The 22,781-nt window shown below is 42.8% G+C and overlaps 1 protein-coding gene across 1 annotated transcript in view; it reads left to right on the top strand.

Annotated features, from left to right (window-relative positions):
- Positions 1 to 22,781, top strand: part of gck (glucokinase (hexokinase 4)) — a gene marked incomplete at both ends in the record, with an annotated part of 38,440 nt that overhangs the window by 1,393 nt on the left and 14,266 nt on the right. Inside the window, 6 exons of the mRNA XM_084323190.1 lie at positions 19 to 173; positions 442 to 561; positions 2,479 to 2,574; positions 2,698 to 2,797; positions 2,877 to 3,060; positions 3,799 to 3,954. Coding sequence (XP_084179316.1) covers positions 19 to 173; positions 442 to 561; positions 2,479 to 2,574; positions 2,698 to 2,797; positions 2,877 to 3,060; positions 3,799 to 3,954 — 811 coding nt within the window. The remainder of the gene's footprint in view (positions 1 to 18; positions 174 to 441; positions 562 to 2,478; positions 2,575 to 2,697; positions 2,798 to 2,876; positions 3,061 to 3,798; positions 3,955 to 22,781) is intronic.

Genomic DNA, 22,781 nt, shown 5'->3' with positions numbered 1-22,781 from the left:
CTGTGTGTGTTCCATCAGAGGTGGGAGATTTCCTGGCTCTGGACTTGGGGGGAACAAACCTCCGGGTGATGCTGGTGAAGGTTGTCGAGGATGAGGAGAGGGGTTGGAAGGTCGAGACCAAACACCAAATGTATTCGATCCCAGAGGACGCTATGACTGGGACCGCCGAGATGGTTAGTGTGTTCAGCAAACACAAGTTACTTTAATGACATTTAAACCCTTGAGACGAAGAACCATTCAAGCCAGGTTTGAACATTTTACGGCGAGTCCATGCATTTTTAACTGTGAATGAACACAACGCCCCAACTTAACATCTTTAGAGACTTAGGTTTGAAAAAGTTGGTTCATGTGAACATTTTAAATGGACTTTAATGGTTCTTTGTCTGAAGGATTACTTTATTGAGTTCTCAGGAACATGCTCACAAACTCGTCTGTCTGCAGCTCTTTGATTACATAGCGGAGTGCATCTCAGACTTCCTGGGTAAACACCACATTAAACACAAGAAGCTCCCTCTCGGCTTCACCTTCTCCTTCCCGGTACGACATGAGGACATTGACAAGGTATGGGAAAACACTTTATTACCCTTTGCTCGACTTTGCTTGCATTGCTGAAGACATTGTGGGTGAAGGTTGTCCTGCCACAGTTTGTCCAAAGGGTTGTAGTATATCACACTCATGAGTGTTACTCTTGAGAGTATTATACAGAAATGGTACAGAACAAGTCATATAGTCATTGATAATAAACTATACTAAAAAAGTGGTTTGACATAAATAAGTTGTCACTGAATCTAAGCAAAACAAACTATATCATTTTTGGCAATCGAACAATTTATAATCAGGTTAAATTAATGATTGATGATGTTGAAATTGAAATTGAACGTGTGTATGAAAAAATTAATTTGGGAGTGACAATTGACGAGAAACTAAACTGGAAATCACATATAAAAAACGTAAAAAGAAAAATATCCAAAATCATTTATATAAAATTTTATATATTTTAAACAAGAACACACTCTATTTATTGTACTGTTCGCTCATAGTTCCATACATAACGTACTGTGTGGAGGTATGGGGAAACATATAAAACAAACATTAACCAAATGTTCATAATGCAGAAGAAAGCCATAAGAATTGTGAACCAAGCAGATTATACGAACCGACAAACGCACTCTTTATTAAATCAAATACCTTAAAATTGGAAGATCTTGTTGATCTTAGCACTGCAATAATAAAGTACAAAGCACATAACCACTCACTTCCCAGTTGCATTCAGGAGTTGTTCCAAACTTGAGAGAGCCGGTATAAACTCAGGGGAACTTGTGTCTTCAATATCGCAAAGGTAAGGACAAATATAAAAAGTCGATGTATATCTGTTAAAGGGGTAAAACTATGGAATAACTGTGACAAAGAAGTACAAATTTGTAGTTCGATACATACATTTAAGAAATTATTCAAATATAAGATGATACATAAATATAAAACCTTATTATTATCCTAATTATATTTTATTATAACATAACTGTATTAAAATCGTGCCAAAAAAAAGATATATAAAAAACATAAATAAATTTATATACGTTTTGTATATAAAACTATGAAACTTGTGTAACCTTTTGTTTTTGCTAAATGATGTACTGAATTGTGTTTATTAAAAAAAAAATATTATGTATAATGTAAAAAAGGGTAGGGAATTATAAGCCTTGGCTTCAGCCTACACCTTTTCGGTAGTTTTCTTTTTTTTATAAATTTTCTACTACTGTACATTGCTTTGTAAAAGAAGACAGAAATAAAATCATTCATTCATTCATCATCATTCAATAAGATGTACAGTATCATGAAAGATTAAAGCTGCAATACTAGATTCGGAGCCATTGTAAACAAGACTTCTTGTTCCGCTAAACTAAAGTGATCAATCGACTGTAATCACGTATAAACATTGATGAATTACTAGATTTCAACTACAATACATACAACTTTCTGTTTGGCATAGCAATAGCGAACATTAAATACTTCCCCTACAAACTAACTAAAAGGCTGTTCTGGCATCACACTATTGGCGTAATTAAGAGACCAAAAGGTTTATCAACAACAAAAGTATTTTATATAAGTACGGGACAAGGTGTGAAAATAGATGGAACTAAAGCAGGGTCCAGGTTTTGTCAACAAAGAAATTATGGAATAACAACAGGCCACTGGTGGCTCAGGGTTGGTTGAGTAGGACACCATGGCTAAATGAGATCTTCTGAGAATAAGTATCCATAAGACATTTAGTAAGGGAAATATATGAACATCTGCAAACTAAATCCAATACCAATCAATTTCTTCACTTATGTGTTTGTAAAGGTGTGTAGTAAGATGTATTAAAAAGTTGAAGTTCAAATCCTGTATGTTTTTTCGTAACAACTGCTCAAGTTGAGGTACCGAATACCGATTTAATTTTGAAAACGTGAAAAGAGTTTCTGTTCTCTCTTCCTCCAGGGCATCCTACTGAACTGGACCAAAGGATTCAAGGCGTCGGGGGCAGAGGGAAACAATGTTGTGGGACTATTGAGAGACGCTATAAAGAGAAGAGGGGTAGGTTTGCCTCTTTGTATTATATTATAATTTCATTTTGATAAAAGATATAGAATAAATATAGAATCCAGACAGAATTTCCTACAACAAAGGAACCATTGTAAATGTCACCATGTCATTCAGGATTTCGAGATGGACGTAGTTGCCATGGTGAATGACACGGTGGCCACCATGATCTCCTGTTACTATGAGGATCGTAGCTGTGAAGTGGGGATGATAGTTGGTAAGTTGCTGTGCAGACAAATGCACATGGCCTAGGAGCGTATCAACACATGGATCCTCAATATCTCTTCACTTCCCAGGCACTGGTTGTAATGCATGCTACATGGAGGAGATGCGGACAGTGGAGCTGGTGGAAGGGGAGGAGGGCCGGATGTGTGTGAACACGGAGTGGGGGGCCTTTGGAGCCAATGGGGAGTTGGAGGACTTCAGACTGGAGTATGATAGGGTGGTGGATGAGACCTCGCTCAACCCAGGGCAGCAACTGTAAGTAAGCGCTTTGAGTGTCTAGAAAAGCGCTATATAAATGCAAGTAATTAATTCCGAATTAAGATCCGGTAAAAATGGGCCTTCTAAACATTCTGTGAAAGGCCTCTATTCTGTGCTGGTTATAACCAGACCTATGCATACTGGTATGTAATCATGTAGGTGTAAATCCTTTCTGCCAAGTTCAGGACTGAAACCTAGGGATGGTGTCACGAGGAAAGCGTTCACATTTCTAGGGAACATGAAGATGTATGTTGTTACATAAGCATCATTCTATGATGATCTGACTCTCACCTGTGTGGTCGCTAGGATACCACCTGTTTTCCAGGGGTTGTTTGTGAGTGGTGGTCAGACTTCATATACGTCAGTGTTTCGTCAGCAGTAGGGCCAGTAGATTAATGACCGCTCTCCTCACCGCTCGCTATAGTGCCTGCAAGAGCCTAATGGCTGTTTACCCTTCAGCCCCCTCACACAGGCAACTGCTGAGCGCGACCACACTTACCTCTTTAGCTCTAGGGACTAGAGTGGCGTACAGATTGTTATTCTCTCTCTCTCTCTCTCTCGTTTTCCCAACCCTTCTAGGGAAATGCAGGCTGTTTGCTCATGTGTTTTGTGACGCACATCCTCTCTCATCTACTCTAGTTTTTATTTACCAACCCCCCCCCCCCCCCATCACCCCTATCAAATGTTCTCCTCTCTCTTTCAACTTGCCATTCTCACCCTTTCCTACCCTTTCAGATACGAGAAGCTGATCAGCGGTAAATACATGGGCGAGCTGGTGCGACTGGTGCTGCTGAAGCTTGTCAACGAGGACCTGCTGTTCAATGGCGAAGCCTCCGATGTGCTGAAGACCCGCAGCAGCTTTGAGACGCGCTACGTCTCACAGGTGGAGAGGTGAGGAGAGTCCTCAGCGTGCCCCCCCTCAGGGACGTGCTCACTAGGAGTTTTGATCATTTGGAATGAGGTTCCATGTAGACTCAACCATGTAGTATTATGTGGCATGCGTTTGGTGTCATTTAGTGATTGAGTCTGCACGGTCCTCACCTCATCAGGCCAGCAATGAGGACCTTGTGCGTTCAACCACTGAATTCCACTGCTTATTCCACAGATTTATGTGAGCCTACACGGTCCTCATTCCAAGTGATTGATACTTTTGCTTAGTGCATCCTTCATTTGAGTTGGGCTGCTTTCACCCCCAACCGTAACATCAATCACCAGGAAAGTAAACCGACCCCATTTTGATAAAAGACCCAGAAACTTGAAACAAGCAAACAAACTAGACTCAATGTCGTCTGGAAACATAGATGCATCCATTATGTGTGTGTATGTTATAGGCTATAGGGTAATACATCTAGGTAGCCCCTTACGTGACTGCGAGCGAGTCTGGGTCTCTACAGCAGTCACTCTCACCTATACTGCGACCATTTGCAACTCATGGTACCGAGCGTGATCACATGGAGCGCGCTGGGTCAAAAATATATCATATATGAATTTCAAAGATACCCAGCGTACAATATGGGTTTAACACAGCTTTACAGTGGGGTCTGGAAGCTCGGAGTTGCTAATAAACAGTTTAAAATATTGTTACTCGACGAGTGGTACTCACATAACATACTTTGCCAAGATGGCGTCTTCTTCTTCTGCCGCTATTAGGCTGCCTGGTGCGCATGCGCTGTGACACCAACAGCAGAAATGGACGTTCGGTCTGTAAGTACCACTCGTCGAGTAACAATATTTTAAACTGTTTATTAGCAACTCCGAGCTTCCAGACCCCACTGTAAAGCTGTGTTAAACCCATATTGTACGCTGGGTATCTTTGAAATTCATATATGATATATTTCTGACCCAGCGCGCTCCATGTGATCACGCTCGGTACCATAAGTTGCAAATGGTCGCAGTCTAGGTGAGAGTGACTGCTGTAGAGACCCAGGCTCGCTCGCAGTCACGTAAGGGGCTAACATCTAGGTAGCTCATAAGAGGTGACAAGTTTTGCTTTATTATTGCAATGGTGATATTATTTACATTTTACATTTAGTCATTTAGCTGACGCTTTTATCCAAAGCGACTTACAATTTCTGTACGACAAGTCAGCAGGAAGGTTACTACTCCTCAAATATGATAAAGAGGCAATAGGCACACTAGCAATCTGAGAAGCTTTACCAGCATGTTACAGTGAAGGTCGCAAAAGTCTATTGGTCGTTGGCGGATCTGTGTTGAACGTACTGTTGAGGGTTATGGTGAATGGGATGTGTCATCATGTGTGTGTATAGATTTAGTAGCCTGAAATAGCATGTACTGTAGGTGTTGTTAGGGCAAAGTGACACATGTGGAGACCTTGTTGTGTGGTGTGCAGATTAACAAGCCTAAGCAAGATCTTGGGTTTATGGCACTATGTTTGCATAATTTAGTTAACTGTGTGGCTGCTAGCAGATATAATGTACCTGAGGTGGATGGGGGCAACGAGAGAGAATTTCTCCGTGTGTATGTGATGCACTTCCGCTAGATGTTTAGAAATATTGCTCAGAGAGAGAGAGAGAGAGAGAGAGAGAGAGAGAGAGAGAGAGAGAGAGAGAGAGAGAGAGAGAGAGAGAGAGAGAGAGAGAGAGAGAGAGAGAGAGAGAGAGAGAGAACTAGCCCCCACCCCTCGCATGTACGACAGGCTCCGAGAGAGAGATCTCTCTTCTGGATTGGGAATAGAGGAATGAATAAGAATGAATATGATTAGGAACTTGGTGCGAAAGTGGCTCAGGAGGTAGAGCAGTCGTCTGGTAATCCAGAGGTTCTCGGTTCGATTCCTGCTCCTCCCCAGGCAGCTTGTCAAAGTGTCCTTGAGCAAGACACTTAACCCCTAATTGCTCCTGATGAGCAGGTTGGCACCTTGGATGGTCGCCTCCGCCATCGGTGTGTGAAAGTGTGAGTGAATGGGTAAAATGTGAGGAACAAATTGTAAAGCGCTTTGGACAAAAGCGCTATATAAATGCAGCCATTTACCATTTACCATTTATTAGGATGAATGTCTTAATCTTATTGCAGATTGTATATGGTGTTGATGAGATGAAAGGTGCAACATATATGTAGCCTAAGGCCTATGTAGCACTGTGAAATAGACTTTCAGTGGGATGTCAGGTGTAGTGTCAGTGAAGGAAAACAGAAACATATTATGAAAAGGTAACTGAGGAAAGTGAAAGGAATTAACATGGATAAATGGCACCATCTACAGGCCAGTGTTGCCTGTTACACCAGTTGAAGTAAGGACAGATGGCTGTTTCGCAAACGTAGAGAAAAAGACAAATCAAGTCAAGAGTTTTATTTGTCACGGCATACAAGCATACAGTGAAATGCCGGTGGTCATGCCCGCAGCGATTGTGCAATAATACAAGTAATAAGAATAAGACATAACAGGTATAATGTACATAAAGTTTACAAAGAGCATGGTAAAAGGCATGCTAAGGTCCTGCGATAGTGCAATACAATGTTAGCTACGGATGAGGCACTGGGTCTTATGTACACTACTATACAATACTATACTATACAATCTACAGTTATACTATATATCCTTATGCTATCTTGCTATATCCATCTATATACTATACAAGAACCACTCCCGTTCTTTTTTTTTTAAAGTGACCTTTTCATTGTGTAAAGTTGAGTGTGAGCGTGTGCAGCATGTGTGTGTGGGGAGCATGTCTATGTTCCCCGGGTCCTATGTTCCCTGGGTTCTATGTTCCCCGCTTTGATTGATTGAACATTTTAGACGACCAGCCCTGATTCCAAACTCTAACCTTAACCAGTTCGAAAGAGGGCCTAAGCTTAACCATTCGAAACAAGGCGGACATTAATAATTAAAAAATTTTTATAAAATGTTCAATCTATTAATCAATCAAAGTGGAGAACATAGAACCCGGGGAACATGGGACCCGGGGAACATAGGGATGATGTGTGTGTGTGTGTGTGTGTGTGTGTGTGTGTGTGTGTGTGTGTGTGTGTGTGTGTGTGTGTGTGTGTGTGTGTGTGTGTGTGTGTGTGTGTGTGTGTGTGTGTGTGTGTGTGTGTGTGTGTGTGTGTGTGTGTGTGTGTGTGTTCGTGCTAAAGTGACTGTTAGTGTGTGAGCGTATACAGCGTGTGTGGTGTGTGTGCGCTCATGTGTGGCAGTGATGTTTCCAGTCAAGATGCTCTCTACAGCTCCGGAGTAGAAGGACTGGAGTATCTTCCCCGATACTCTGAACTTCCTTAACTGTCTCAGATGGTAGAGGCGCTGCTTCGCCTTCTTTATGACTGAGTCTATGTGTGTTGTCCATGTCAGGTCTTCTGAGATGTGGACCCCCAGGTACTTAAAGCTGCTCAGCCTTGAGGAGGGCGGAGCTAGGCGATCATGGAGTGAGACGTGTTTCACGTGAGCTCCCTTCTATCGTGCGAAATATACTTTTCTCCCCATTAGTCTTTATTTTATTTTTATTTGTTATTTGTCTGCTTGTTGAGTCGTCGAGTTTCAACTACTGTCGTCGACTTTTTTCAACTTTCTGCGATATCGGTGGTGGAGACCAGATCCATGAGCACCCCAGCCGGCAAACTGCCACCGGGTCTATCCTCGCCGTCGCCCGGTATCAATGAGATAAGCGAAGCTGTTCTCTTGGTCATGACCAAACTCCATACAGACTTTGAGATACGCTTCGCTGAAACACAAAGAAAAGTGCAGGCGGAATTTTTTGATAACCTTCATCGAGAGATGTCAGAGGAAATTAGGTTGGCGGTAGACCCGATGAGAGACAAGATGGAGTCGCTGCACGTTGTCTCCTCGGCTAATGCTAACGAACTAGCCACGCTAACGACAGAGGCCTCACTACAAGGCGAGAGGATAGCGGGTCTGGAGACCTCCCTGCTGGCTAGGCAGGCTGAAGTTGCCAAACTACAGTCGGTAATTGTGGAAATGCAGTCCCGGGAGAGACGCTACAACATCAGGATTGTTGGTGTACCGGAGGGCAACGAGGGAGGCCGTCTCTCGGAGACCATGCCGGAATTGATGCAGAAAATACTGGGGAAAGATGTCCTCCCCACCCCTCCCGTATGTGAGTCGGCCTACAGAGCGGGCAAGACCAGTCCTGGTGTGAACAAAGAGCCGAGGCCCATCATTGTCAAGCTGAACAGTCTTCAGCAGAGGGAGCTCATCATGCGGTCGGCCCGTGCCAGAAGGGGTAAACTAAGTCTTGGCGATCACAAAGTGGCCATTTTCGAAGACTTTACGCCGGAGGTTCAAGCACAGAGAGGCGAATACAAAGTGGTCATGTCCAGGCTATGGAAACTAGGCCTGAGGCCTACGCTATTCGCTCCCGCGAAATTATCTGTGCTGGGTAAGGACGATGATCGGCGTTCATTTTGGTCGTTGGCTAAAGCGAAGGAATATCTCGAGGGGATAGCCGAGACTGTAGCTTGATATCTATGTCGGGTGAGTGACTAGGCGATGTGGGCCTGAATACATTGATAGGGCCGACTACTCACAAATGCTTGTTGTCATGCCCAGACATGCTAACTGTCCACTGCCCATCCAAACTAGCGGGGCTTCCCAATGACTTCTGTTACTTGCTAATGCTGACCTCATGGTCGTACTTGTGTGTCGCCTCTATGAAAGCTAGCGAGCTAGCTGAACAATGTACATAACAGATTCTAACGTGCTAGCCGGATTCATCACTAGCTTACGCGCTAGCCTCGGGCTAGCTAGCAGGCTGTGTCTATCGCCCGCGCCGAGACATTCGAGACCCGTTAATGTTTACGTATTTTGGTTGTTGTTGCTGTTTAAGTGACATCGGTTTGCACAATTCAACGGTGATCGGGTCCTTAACTAACTTCTTGTATGCTTTTATTTTTATATCCAGGCTGTTTTGAGCTTTGGGCTCCAGTAGTAGAAGGTCGGTTGAATATATATATACAATATATGATAACAGGTTGTGTCAGGTATAGCTTATTACTATCCCCGGGTTAATGAAGGTGTTTAATTCTATTCTTACATAGGTTATGTCATTCCAGCCATTGGGCCTGACCAGAGGGGCTGTTACATGCGTGCACTTTGACCATAACCCTTTTTTCCTTTTCTTCTTATTGTCGCTGTTTAAATGACATCTGTTTGCGCAATTTAACTGTGATCCGATCCTGCCTTAGACTATCTGCTGGTATGCTTTAATTTAATTTTGCTTTGAATTTTCCTTTATCCATTTATGCTATAACATTGCGACATTAATACGCAGACTCGGAAGTAGATGGTTACATGGTTGATGTTGAGTTATTATATAATAATGGCTATTTTTTCCATTATAGTTGTCTCTTGTTAGGGCCAAGGCTCACGGTGGTTTTCGACCGATATCTTTATTGAATTTAATTTTTATTTTATTTGTGTTTATTGGACTAGTGGGGGTTTAATCAGGGGTTTATCTAGAGGGGGGTCGGAGTGGAGAGCGTCTTATTGGATCCATGACTCCAGTGGGAAATGATAGGAAGATGACCATCCTTAGTGGATGGGGCATAGGGTGGGGATTGGAGAGTGGGTATAGGAGGGTTAATAATAGGACGGGTGGGTTAGGGTTTAGAGTTGAAGGAGGGGGGGTTGTAACTGGGGCGGTATTTTTCTGTGTTTTATGTACTGTTGTCTTATATGTGTGTAATTGTTCCTCCTCTGAACTCCTGGGATTGACCGTCTGGGCCCGCCTGGATCAGCGCCTCTGTACTCAGCCTGGCTACACTGGTATGTTCTTTACGCACTTAGACAAATTCGACCATGGCTAAATTGAATATTTTAATTTGGAACGCAGGGGGTCTTAACGCCCCACACAAGCGTGCCAGTGTCCTTTGGTTATTGAAGAGAAGAAATATTGACATTGCTCTCCTTAGTGAGACGCATTTATTGGTGGGTGATGTGTCAAGGCTAGCAAATCGACAATATCACGTTATCTCCTCATCCTCAGCCGATGATAAGACGAAAGGAGTCGTCATAGTTACAAGACGTAACCTTGATATCAAAGTCCTGGATGTGTGGTCGGACACGGAGGGAAGGATTACTATAGCAAAAGTTGAGTTCTCTCATAGGAAGATGGCAATAATAGCATTGTATGCCCCTAACACATTTGATTCAGCGTTCTATAATACAATCACAAAGAATATGTTGGAACTTACTGGATACGCTCTCATTGTGGGTGGCGATTTTAATGCGTGCTGGGATGCGGAGATGGATAGGTCCGGGTCCTCTGAAACAAGCGACCAAAAACGGTCCTCTAAGGCCCTCAGGATGTGGGCCCAGGACACGGGGCTTGCAGACCTATGGCGCTTATCCAATCCCACCCTCAAGGATTACTCTCACCTGTCGGCCAGACACAAAACCTTCTCTCGAATAGACTATGCATTCGCGTCCCCTAATATGTTTGATAGTTTCGACGTCTCATTGGTTCCCCTGGCTCTCTCGGACCACAAGGGGATTTTCCTTGTGGCAACCTTTGGCAGGCTCTCCACGAGAGCTCCCAGGTGGCGTTTTAACTCAACTTTATTAAAGAACGATGATTTCTGTTCTGAGTTCAGGAGTAAACTAGCTGAATTCTTGCAGATCAATGTTGGCACGGTCGATGACCCCAGGGTCCTATGGAACACATTGAAAGGATTTATCAGGGGTCATGTCACACTTTTCGTATCCAATTTGCGTAAATCCCGGTCAAAAAAACTAGAAGGACTGGAAACATTATATGCGGACCTATACGCATCTTTGCAAACTAACTATAGTGAACGACTAAACACACAACGTAAGATAGTCAAGAAAGAAATAAACTCCATACATAAACAACAGTCTGAGTTCTTGATACATAGGACAAGGCAAAATTACTACTTTCACGGCTCCAGGCCTAGCCATCTATTGGCAATGAAAATACGCTCGAATGATCATTTCTCGGATATCCCCTCGATCAAGACGCGACAGGGTACAGTCACTACTGATTCGAAAAAGATCAACGACACTTTTAAAGAGTTTTACTCACAGTTATATAGCTCAGAGGTTAATCTCGACGACTCTAAATTTGAATCGTTCATTGGCGGGCTTGAGATACCCCACATTTCTGAGGAAGAGGCTAAGGAACTGGGGAAACCGATCACTCTTATGGAACTAAGGGAGACGATTGCTGAAATGCAGAGGGGTAAGGCACCAGGCTGGGATGGTATTCCACCCGAGGTGTATTTAGCTTTCTGGGACCAACTGGGTCCATTGATGCTCGATATGATCAATTACGCTATCGAACAAGGGGAGTTCTCAAGAGATGTCAACATGGCATTGATTTCTTTACTTCTCAAGAAGGACAAAGATCCCAATGATTGTGGTAGCTATAGGCCCTTGAGTCTTCTCGGGGCCGATTTAAAAGTGTTTGCCAAGGTGCTGGCCCGCCTGCAGAGATTTATGACGGTATTGGTACACTGCGATCAAACTGGTTTTATCCCGGGGCGCCTGGCTGCAGATAATCTTAGGAGGCTGTTGCATGTAGTCGATAACAGTAAAGACAATACAGCTCCGTCCACAGTTCTGTCTTTGGATGCCATGAAGGCGTTTGACAGACTAGAGTGGTCATACCTGTGGAAGGTACTCGAGGTCATGGGTCTTGGAAAGAATTTTATTCATATGATTAAAGTCCTGTATGCCTCGCCGTCGGCAATGATACTGACAGGCAAAAACTGTTCCACACTTTTCCCATTCTCCAGATCTTCTAGACAGGGTTGTCCTCTGAGCCCAGGTCTATTCGCGTTTTCCCTCGAACCATTGGCCCAATTTATTAGGCAATCGGAGGACATCGGCCCCATAATGATCAATAATACACCACACAAAATTGCTCTCTATGCGGATGACCTACTGATTTTTATGGATGACCCTTCCCGGTCGGCCACAAAATTATTGGGAATAATCGACGACTTTGGTAAATTGTCAGGCTTTAAGATTAACTGGAACAAATCAGCCTGCCTACCTCTTAATGAGCTGGCCAAGGCGGTGCGACTACCAGCTAATATCCCCATAGTGGAACATTTTAAATACTTAGGTATAGAGATATTCCCCACGCTGAGTCAAACTACTAAGTACAACTTCACGGGTACTTATGATAAAATACGCCAGGATCTAGACAGATGGTCGTCCCTTCCTAACTCCTTACAAGCCCGAGCTTCCATAATCAAAATGAATGTCCTGCCTAGGATAAATTTTGTTAGCTCAATGCTCCCCCTGCCCCCTCCAATAGACCACTGGCGCAAGGTACAATCGATGGTATCTAAGTTTATCTGGAATAACAAACGCCCGAGAATCAAAAGAGCTACTACTCAAGGTAGGAAACAAGATGGGGGCCTCGCAATCCCTGATTTTAAGCTTTATTTTCACTGAGACCTCTGATGTGCTGGCTAGACCCTGTGGATGCTGTATCTTGGCGCTCCTTAGAAGCGGCGGCGGTCTCACCGCTAAGATTGCAGGATGTGGTGTACTCCACTGTCCCTATTTCGAAATGCCGACTGAGGTATGGACCGATCATAACTCACGTGATCCAGACGTGGCGTAATGTACAGAAGTCGTGTGGGGTTAAATGCCCATGGCACCTGGACTCTCTAATTTTTAATAACTAGCAATTACTTGTTGGGCACAAGTCGGTTAATATTCCTCAATGGCAAAGGAGGGGGGTTCATACTCTGGAGGATATTTATGATAAGTACGGCCTCCGTGCGTTTCAGGACTTAAGAGAATTTTATGATCTTCCCGGCGAGTCCTTCTTTCTTTACCTTCAACTAAGGCCAGCGCTGAGGGCGCATGGCGTGCCGTGGGCTCAGGCTTTGCAACCACACCCCTTCCTCAGGCTCATAGTGGACAGGACGACCTCCAGAGGGTTTGTCTCAGACTTTTATACGCTCTTAATTCAGTCCACGTATACAAATGTATCATTGGATACAATCTGGCGTGTGGATATCCCGGAGTTGGACCCCGAGTTTGACTGGGATGATGTTTGGGCAAATGTGGCATTGTCTTCCCGCAACCCCAATCACCAGCAAATTAATTTTAATTATATTCATAGGACCTATCTTACACCTAGGAAGCTATTTGCTATGGGACTGATAACCGACTCTCGGTGCACTTTGTGCTCTCAAAAGGCCACTGGCACTTATATGCATATGTATTGGGATTGCCCACCAGTGGCCCGCTTCTGGAGGTCAATAGCGGACAAACTTTCAGATCTGTGTGGCTTAACTATCCCATTCACAGCTGTTACGCTACTCCTGAACGATATAACAACACTACCCGCGTCCGTACAACTGAAAAGGGTTGTCCTAGCGGGCGTCACAGCGGCGAAGAAGCTAATAGCAATGAGATGGAAGGAGCCTGAGAAGCTCACAGTGATTAACTGGTCCCTAACACTGTTGGATATGATTTATCTTGAGATATCCACGGTGCGGGTGATTGGGGTGGGGCAGGCTGGGATTGACCTATGGTTCGCAGCAGCTGAGAAGGTCAGGACCGCCGTGTGCGGCTTAGCGGGGTTGTCTTGTCTTTTGTGATGTCTTGAATTTAACTAGGGATTTTATTGGGGGGCAGCTGTTTAGCTAGTTCTTCACTATTTGGGCATCTATTAGATAGTACCCCTGGAATTTTGAATTTTAAATTTTAAAAGGTTGAACTCTGTTTTCTTTTCTTTTTGTCTTTATAATTTATAAATTGTTATATTCTGTATTATTATTGTTTTTGTTATTTTCCTGTGAAGTTCTGTGTATTGTGATTGTGATTAATGTGTTGTCTTGTTTCATGTAAGTAATAATAAAAAAAATTGATCAAAAGAAAAAAAGCTGCTCAGCCTTTCACTCAGAAAGTCCAGTACCCAGGCGCTCAGAGCGGAGCTCAGACCCAGCTCAATCAGCTTGTCCACCAGTCTGGTGGGGACTATGGTGTTAAACGCTGAGCTATAGTCAATGAACAACAGTCTCACATAGCCCCCCTTCTGGTTGTCTAGGTGAGAGAGGGTGTTGTGTAGTACCTGAGAGACCGCATCGTCAGTGGACCTGTTTGACCTGTATGCGAATTGCAAAGGGTCCATATCACTGGGGAGGGAGGCACAAATGTAATCCTTAACCAGCCTCTCAAAACATTTCATGACCACAGATAGACAGGGTCAATTTTCAGAAAATCATAACCCTGAAGGCATTTCGTGTTTATTTTTGTTACACAACATTTCTAGGGGTATTAAGGGGTGCTGAATCCAAATCTGCTGTATACCAAGCAAACATTTTTCAAATAAGGCCTCAAAATTGAGAAAATCCAAAATGGCCGCCAGCGCCAGGCTCAAATCTATTTAAGTGCATATCTTTTTGACTAATCAACATGCCATTTATGCAAATTAGATAGTCCTTAACACTTTGGGTGCCGGCCAAAAATCCGGAAAATGACTGTGGGTTGCCAGGATTCCTGGACGATTCTAGCATATCTCATGATCTTAGCGGAGCTATTTCTATATTTTATATTATAACTATGGGGAAATGGTTGGGCTCATTTGAAGACGACAAGTTGATGTACACAATGCAAAAAACCGTTTGTTTCTGCATGTCTTCGTTCGTTCACAATTACAAGTTAAAAAACGTCAACAAAAGATAAAAGTGGAGGTAAATTATTTAGAACAGAAGTTACAGGCACTTTTATGAAAGGTGTGCCGGCGGGGTGATAATAGGTACTGAACGTGTTATAAAGCAATTTAGACTGGGATGGATGGATGGATGGTTTGATTGATTGATTGTTTGACAGATTGTTTTATTGGTTTGATTGATAGAATGTTTTATTGTTTTGTTGATAGTTTGATTCATAGATTGATTTGTTTGATTGATTGATTACTTTGTTGGTCATTTGATTGATAGAATGTTTGATTGTTTTGTTGATAGTTTGCTTGATAGAATGTTTGATTGTTTTGTTGATAGTTTGCTTGATAGATTGATTGGTTTGATTGATTGATTACTTTGTTGGTCATTTGATTGATAGAATGTTTGATTGTTTTGTTGATAGTTTGATTCATAGATTGATTTGTTTGATTGATTGATTACTTTGTTGGTCATTTGATTGATAGAATGTTTGATTGTTTTGTTGATAGTTTGCTTGATAGAATGTTTGATTGTTTTGTTGATAGTTTGATTCATAGATTGATTGGTTTGATTGATTGATTACTTTGTTGGTCATTTGATTGATAGAATGTTTGATTGTTTTGTTGATAGTTTGATTCATAGATTGATTGGTTTGATTGATTGATTACTTTGTTGGTCATTTGATTGATAGAATGTTTGATTGTTTTGTTGATAGTTTGATTCATAGATTGATTTGTTTGATTGATTGATTACTTTGTTGGTCATTTGATTGATAGAATGTTTGATTGTTTTGTTGATAGTTTGCCTGATAGAATGTTTGATTGTTTTGTTGATAGTTTGATTCATAGATTGATTGGTTTGATTGATTGATTACTTTGTTGGTCATTTGATTGATAGAATGTTTGATTGTTTTGTTGATAGTTTGATTCATAGATTGATTTGTTTGATTGATTGATTACTTTGTTGGTCATTTGATTGATAGAATGTTTGATTGTTTTGTTGGTAATTTGCTTGATAGAATGTTTTATTGTTTTGTTGATAGTTTGATTCATAGATTGATTGGTTTGATTGATTGATTACTTTGTTGGTCATTTGATTGATAGAATGTTTGATTGTTTTGTTGATAGTTTGATTCATAGATTGATTTGTTTGATTGATTACTTTGTTGGTCATTTGCTTGATAGAATGTTTGATTGTTTTGTTGATAGTTTGATTCATAGATTGATTTGTTTGATTGATTGATTACTTTGTTGGTCATTTGATTGATATGCCTGGCGCTAATGAACAAGTAAGTTTTATAACTACTGGTGTAGGTCCAGACAACATTATTATAAAATACAGAATACTTTACAATGCAAAAAACTTGAAACTTTGATGCCATGAACATTTTTATTGTAAAATATGTTCAATAAACTGGGTGACAAGTCATCAGTACCAACCATTGTTGCTGTGCATTATATGCTGGTAACATTCACAGTATAGGATTATGGTAATTTACCAAGACAATACCTTATAAAAAGTGAACACTGGAGGATAATCAACCATTGTTTCAGTGCATTTAGGAGTTTGTTGGTAACATTCACAGTATAGGATTATGGTAATTTACCAATACAATACCTTATAAAAAGTTAACACTGGAGGATAATCAACCATTGTTTCAGTGCATTTAGGAGTTTGTTGGTAACATTCACAGTATAGGATTATGGTAATTTACCAAGACAATACCTTATAAAAAGTGAACACTGTGATGATAACCAACCATTGTTTCAGTGCATTTAGGAGTTTGTTGGTAACATTCACAGTATAGGATTATGGTAATTTACCAAGACAATACCTTATAAAAAGTGAACACTGGAGGATAATCAACCATTGTTTCAGTGCATTTAGGAGTTTGTTGGTAACATTCACAGTATAGGATTATGGTAATTTACCAAGACAATACCTTATAAAAAGTGAACACTGGAGGATAATCAACCATTGTTTCAGTGCATTTAGGAGTTTGTTGGTAACATTCACAGTATAGGATTATGGTAATTTACCAAGACAATACCTTATAAAAAGTGAACACTGGAGGATAATCAACCATTGTTTCAGTGCATTTAGGAGTTTGTTGGTAACATTCACAGTATAGGATTATGGTAATTTACCAAGACAATACCTTATAAAAAGTGAACACTGGCTGATGATAACCAACCATTGTGTCAGTGCATTTAGGAGTTTGTTGGTAACATTCACAGTATAGGATTATGGTAATTTACCAAGACAATACCTTATAAAAAGTGAACACTGGAGGATAATCAACCATTGTTTCAGTGCATTTAGGAGTTTGTTGGTAACATTCACAGTATAGGATTATGGTAATTTACCAAGACAATACCTTATAAAAAGTGAACACTGGAGGATAATCAACCATTGTTTCAGTGCATTTAGGAGTTTGTTGGTAACATTCACAGTATAGGATTATGGTAATTTACCAATACAATACCTTATAAAAAGTGAACACTGGAGGATAATCAACCATTGTTTCAGTGCATTTAGGAGTTTGTTGGTAACATTCACAGTATAGGATTATGGTAATTTACCAAGACAATACCTTATAAAAAGTGAACACTGTGATGATAACCAACCATTGTTTCAGTGCATTTAGGAGTTTGTTGGTAACATTCACAGTATAGGATTATGGTAATTTACCAAGACAATACCTTATAAAAAGTGAACACTGGAGGATAATCAACCATTGTTTCAGTGCATTTAGGAGTTTGTTGGTAACATTCACAGTATAGGATTATGGTAATTTACCAAGACAATACCTTATAAAAAGTGAACACTGGAGGATAATCAACCATTGTTTCAGTGCATTTAGGAGTTTGTTGGTAACATTCACAGTATAGGATTATGGTAATTTACCAATACAATACTTTATAAAAAGTGAACACTGGAGGATAATCAACCATTGTTTCAGTGCATTTAGGAGTTTGTTGGTAACATTCACAGTATAGGATTATGGTAATTTACCAAGACAATACCTTATAAAAAGTGAACACTGGCTGATGATAACCAACCATTGTGTCAGTGCATTTAGGAGTTTGTTGGTAACATTCACAGTATAGGATTATGGTAATTTACAAAGACAATACCTTATAAAAAGTGAACACTGGAGGATAACCAACCATTGTTTCAGTGCATTTAGAAGTTTGCTGGTAACATTCACGTCACATGAACTACAGGGCATATCTTACTTGGTCTCTCGCATCGATGACTGCATTGTCCATTGATAAATGGATGAAGCGCCAGATGATCTGTGGACCAAAAAATATCCAATACATGCTTCCAAAGTATATAAATAATAGGCCAATGGACTGCATTAGAAAAGTGTGGTATGTTACCTACAGTATATACTTTTTTAAACTGGGTGACTGTCAGCAACCATTGGTTCTGTGCAAACGGTAAAAATGAGGGGGGAAAAAGATAAATAAAAAAAAACTATATACACACACAATGCAAATTATGAATGGAGTCGATACAGCTAGATCGCTAACATAACGTCTCATCTGCAAGTGGTCCAAACATGCCTATGCAATATCGACAACCGTGGCCCAAATACATGTGTTCAACGCATTTGTCTTGTACAGAAAACAGTGCAACTACCCATACACTATACTATACTATACTATACTATACTACAATATACTATACTATACTATACTATACTACACTATACTATACTACACTCAGCTAGCTATACTATGTACCGGTACACATGGTTCTGTCTGTATCACACAATGATGGATTATTTAGAAGTAATCTGTACTTCTGTGTGCCGGATTATTTAGAAGTAGTCTGTACTTCTGTATGACAACTAATAAAGAAACTATTTAGAGAAATCCCTCTTTGTGTGGTACAGAGCGAAGCATTTGTCACGATGCAGGGGGACTTTGCACGATGTGCAAAAATATCTGGTCTCACTCCTGATGCCACGCCTACTGCAGACACGACATTTCCTACACGGTAGCTTTCTCTTCGGGGTGGCTTTGTATGCAACCATTACATGCTTCACAAAGCCACCCACTAATCTGCTCTGCGGGTCCCCCAGTGGGGCCCTAGGGTCGACACGCCCCACCTGCTCAGCCCCTGCCTCCTCCTCATCCCCACCCCCTGCCTCCTCCCCTGCCTCCTCCCCTGCCTCCGCCTCCGCCTCCATCTCCGCTGTCACCCCAGGAATCTTCTTCTCCTTACCGTCTGTGTAGGTCCGCGCCACAGCCCTGGTGAACCGGAAGAGGTTGGAGTAATGCCCTTGTGGGTGCTTTTTTTTGTACAAGACAAAAGCGTTGAAGATACATATTTGGATCAGATACATCACAAACTTTTTGGTCCACTTTCCAGTCTTACGTGTAACCGGATAGTACGATATATTCTGATCCAGCTGATCGACGCCGTTCATGAATTTATTGTACTCCAGGATTGATGATGGCTTGAGCATCTCCACCCTCAGCGCTTTGCCCTTCGTCTGCTTCTTCCACACCATCGCCTTTTCCATGGTGTCCTCGTGGAAGCTGCTGATGGTCTTGCCACGATCAGGACCTCCTTGTTGTTGACCGCAATGCGCTCCCCCACACCGATGTCACGTTTGGTAATGTTCTTGATGATGGCTGGCTCGCCCCGGTGCTTCCTGAGGGTACCACAGACGTCGGTCCTCAACTGTCGGAGCCTGGCGGACATACGTACCGAGTTGTAGAAGTTGTCCATGAAGAGCGTATAGCCGGCCCCAGACAGACGTCCAAGCAGACCGACGACCGTGTCCCCCAGGAGCGAGCCTTCCCGACAATATGGCTTAAATGAAAAGCAATATCCTGTGCGTGATTCGCACAGGAAGTAGGACTTGATGCCATAGCGGGTGGGCTTGTTGGGGTTGTAGACCCGGAAGGTCAGGCGGCCTCGCCATGCCATCACCCCCTCGTCAATGGCGAGCTCGCGTTCAGGCTGGTACAGCTCCTTGCACCTCGCGTTTACATGGTCGACTACAGGGCGTACTTTGCACAATTTGTCTCTAACCTCCAGGGAAGTATTGTCCGCAAAGTGGAGGAATCGCCAGATCAATTGGAACCTGTTGCGTGGCATGGTATCAGAGTAGTACGGTGTGTACATCATGTCGTCAGTGGTCCACATCTGGTCCACGCGAGGCTTCCGCAGGACACTGCTAAGGAAATGGAGTCCGAGGAACTTCTTCAGCTCCTTCAATGTGAGGGGCTTCCAAAGCAGTGCCCTGCTACTGGTTAGCGTGGGGTCCAGCCGGGCAATGGACTGCTCAGCGTAGAGGTTGGACTGGGCAACAATAGAGTTCAGAAAAGCATCTGTCAGGAACAGATCCATCCATTTCGCAGGCCGGTAAGATCTGAGTGCCTTGGCGTCCTGGAGCAACCCCGGTTGGGCTGTGAAGGGGATCCTTTGAGGCACCCAGCCCTCATGAGACCAGGCATTCTCCTCTTCCTGGCGGATCGCAGCCCTGCTCTTCGCTCCTCCACGACCTGTCAATTATACAAATATACTATAACACCCCTACTGTAGACATTCATATGCCACGTAGTTACAAACTGTGTGAGTGAATGAGTGAGTGTGTGTGGGGTTCAGATGTCAGAGCTGGACGTGGTGTGGGGGTCAGAGGTCAGAGCTGGAAGTGGTGTGCAGAGTGAGGCCAACTTACCGCTCTTAGATGTGCGTTTCCGCCCTGCAACGGGTTCCGGCATGTCCAGACTAGCATCCAGTTCTAGAATCACATGATGTAATACATTACACTAGGGCAACGCATTGTCATTGTATTTACCACCATCACCACCAGACCAGGCCCTGCAGCAGCCAGTCACCACCAGGCCCAGGCCCTGCAGCAGCCAGTCACCACCAGGCCCAGGCCCTGCAGCAGCCAGTCACCACCAGGCCCAGGCTCTAGCAGCAGCCAGTCACCACCAGGCCCAGGCTCTAGCAGCAGCCAGCTACCACCAGGCCCAGGCTCTAGCAGCAGCCAGTCACCACCATGTACAATTACCTGCAGGAGTAGAATGTGATCCTATGTCGTTGCCAGTCTCAGCGTCACTATCTGCAGGGTCTGCGCCAGAATCTGAATTGGATTAAATTCATTCAGTAAGTAAGTCTCACAAAACACAATAGTAATACATTTACACATACATAAATGTAGTTAGTACATACCCAAGCATGTTGGTGTATTGGCCCCGGATTCGGTTTCGGAGTGTTCTGCTGTGTGAACACAAAATAAATCAGCGGCCATCAAAGCATGTACATGTGTGTGTGTTGTAATCAATGGAATTTTACATATGCTACACAACCATGCATTTAAATATAGGCCTCGCCATGTGCCCATGCCATTGTGTATGTGTGTGCTGTAATCAATGGAATTTGCATATAGAGGCCTCACCATGTACTGCAAAGTTCAAAGGTGTTGGAGAGGATGCATGTCTTTTGATCTTGTGTGTGTGTGTGTGTACACACACTGCACACACACACACACACACACATACACACACACATCAAATGGCATGGGGTGAGGCATCTACACACACACACACACACACATCCATGTAACTAAATGTAGTGGCCTGTACATGCCTACTATATCCTATATCATTCAACTATCGATTTGAACATGCACAAAACAATATTCACATTGCAACATACCAATTACCACGTCGACCACCACCACCACGTCGTATCATGCCCAGCATGCAACTATTATCACTTACATGATAGCTACACACTTCAAAGAGCCACTTCAAAGGGCGTGCACATGCACACACACACACACGCACACAAGACAACCTAACTGTAGCACATGGTAGCGTGGCCTGTACTACATGCCTACTATATCCTATATCATTCAACTATCGATTTGAACATGCACAAAACAATATTCACATTGCAACATACCAATTACCACGTCGACCACCACCACCACGTCGTATCATGCCCAGCATGCAACTATTATCACTTACATGATAGCTACACACTTCAAAGAGCCACTTCAAAGGGCGTGCACATGCACACACACACACACGCACACAAGACAACCTAACTGTAGCACATGGTAGCGTGGCCTGTACTACATGCCTACTATATCCTATATCATTCAACTATCGATTTGAACATGCACAAAACAATATTCACATTGCAACATACCAATTACCACGTCGACCACCACGTCGTATCATGCCCAGCATGCAACTATTATCACTTACATGATAGCTACACACTTCAAAGAGCCACTTCAAAGGGCGTGCACATGCACACACACACACACAAGACAACCTAACTGTAGCACATGGTCGCGTGGCCTGTACTACATGCCTACTATATCCTATATCATTCAACTATCGATTTGAACATGCACAAAACAATATTCACATTGCATTAGTAAACATGACGTACCGTTGCCCCGTCGACCACCACCGTGTCCGACTCCCACGTCTGAATCGTGCGATGAATCAGACTCATACCTCCGACCCAAGCCGAGATCATTGTCAGATGATTCCGGAGCTAGAATATAATAAATGCATATCAGCGTTAGGTTTGGCAAACTAACGTTACATAGTCACAGAATAAGCGGTAGGTAAATCATCAAATACACGTTTCACACACACACAATCACATGCATATCGCCGGCGTTGGTTTGTCGAACTAACGTTACATAGTCACAGTATGTAAATCATCAAATACACGTTTCACACACACACACAATCACATGCATATCGCCGTTGGTTTGTCAAACTAACGTTACATAGTCACAGTATGTAAATCATCAAATACACGTTTCACACACACACATATATATATATATATATAAGACCGTGTAATTACCTGGTGGTTCCCAATCGGCGCTCCCATCAGATTCGTGGGCGGTCGAATCGCTGACCCCTGACTCGCATGAAGAAGCTATGACCACAGCGGCAGCCTTCCTCTTCCTCGAACTGCGTCGGGTAGAGCCGCTCCCGGTCCCGGGGCGAGACGCGTTACTGGGCCCAGCAACGGTCTCACGGCTCTCTCCGATCGGAGCTACCAAAGACGTTGGTGCTGTTGGTGCTGCTGCTGCTTGAACAACCGCG

The sequence above is a fragment of the Notolepis coatsorum genome (assembly GCF_963971535.1).
Source record: "Notolepis coatsorum genome assembly, chromosome: 10".
Taxonomy (NCBI): Eukaryota; Metazoa; Chordata; class Actinopteri; order Aulopiformes; family Paralepididae; genus Notolepis; species Notolepis coatsorum.
Note: the sequence above shows the minus strand (reverse complement) of the source record. Positions and strands in the feature narration are given on the sequence as shown.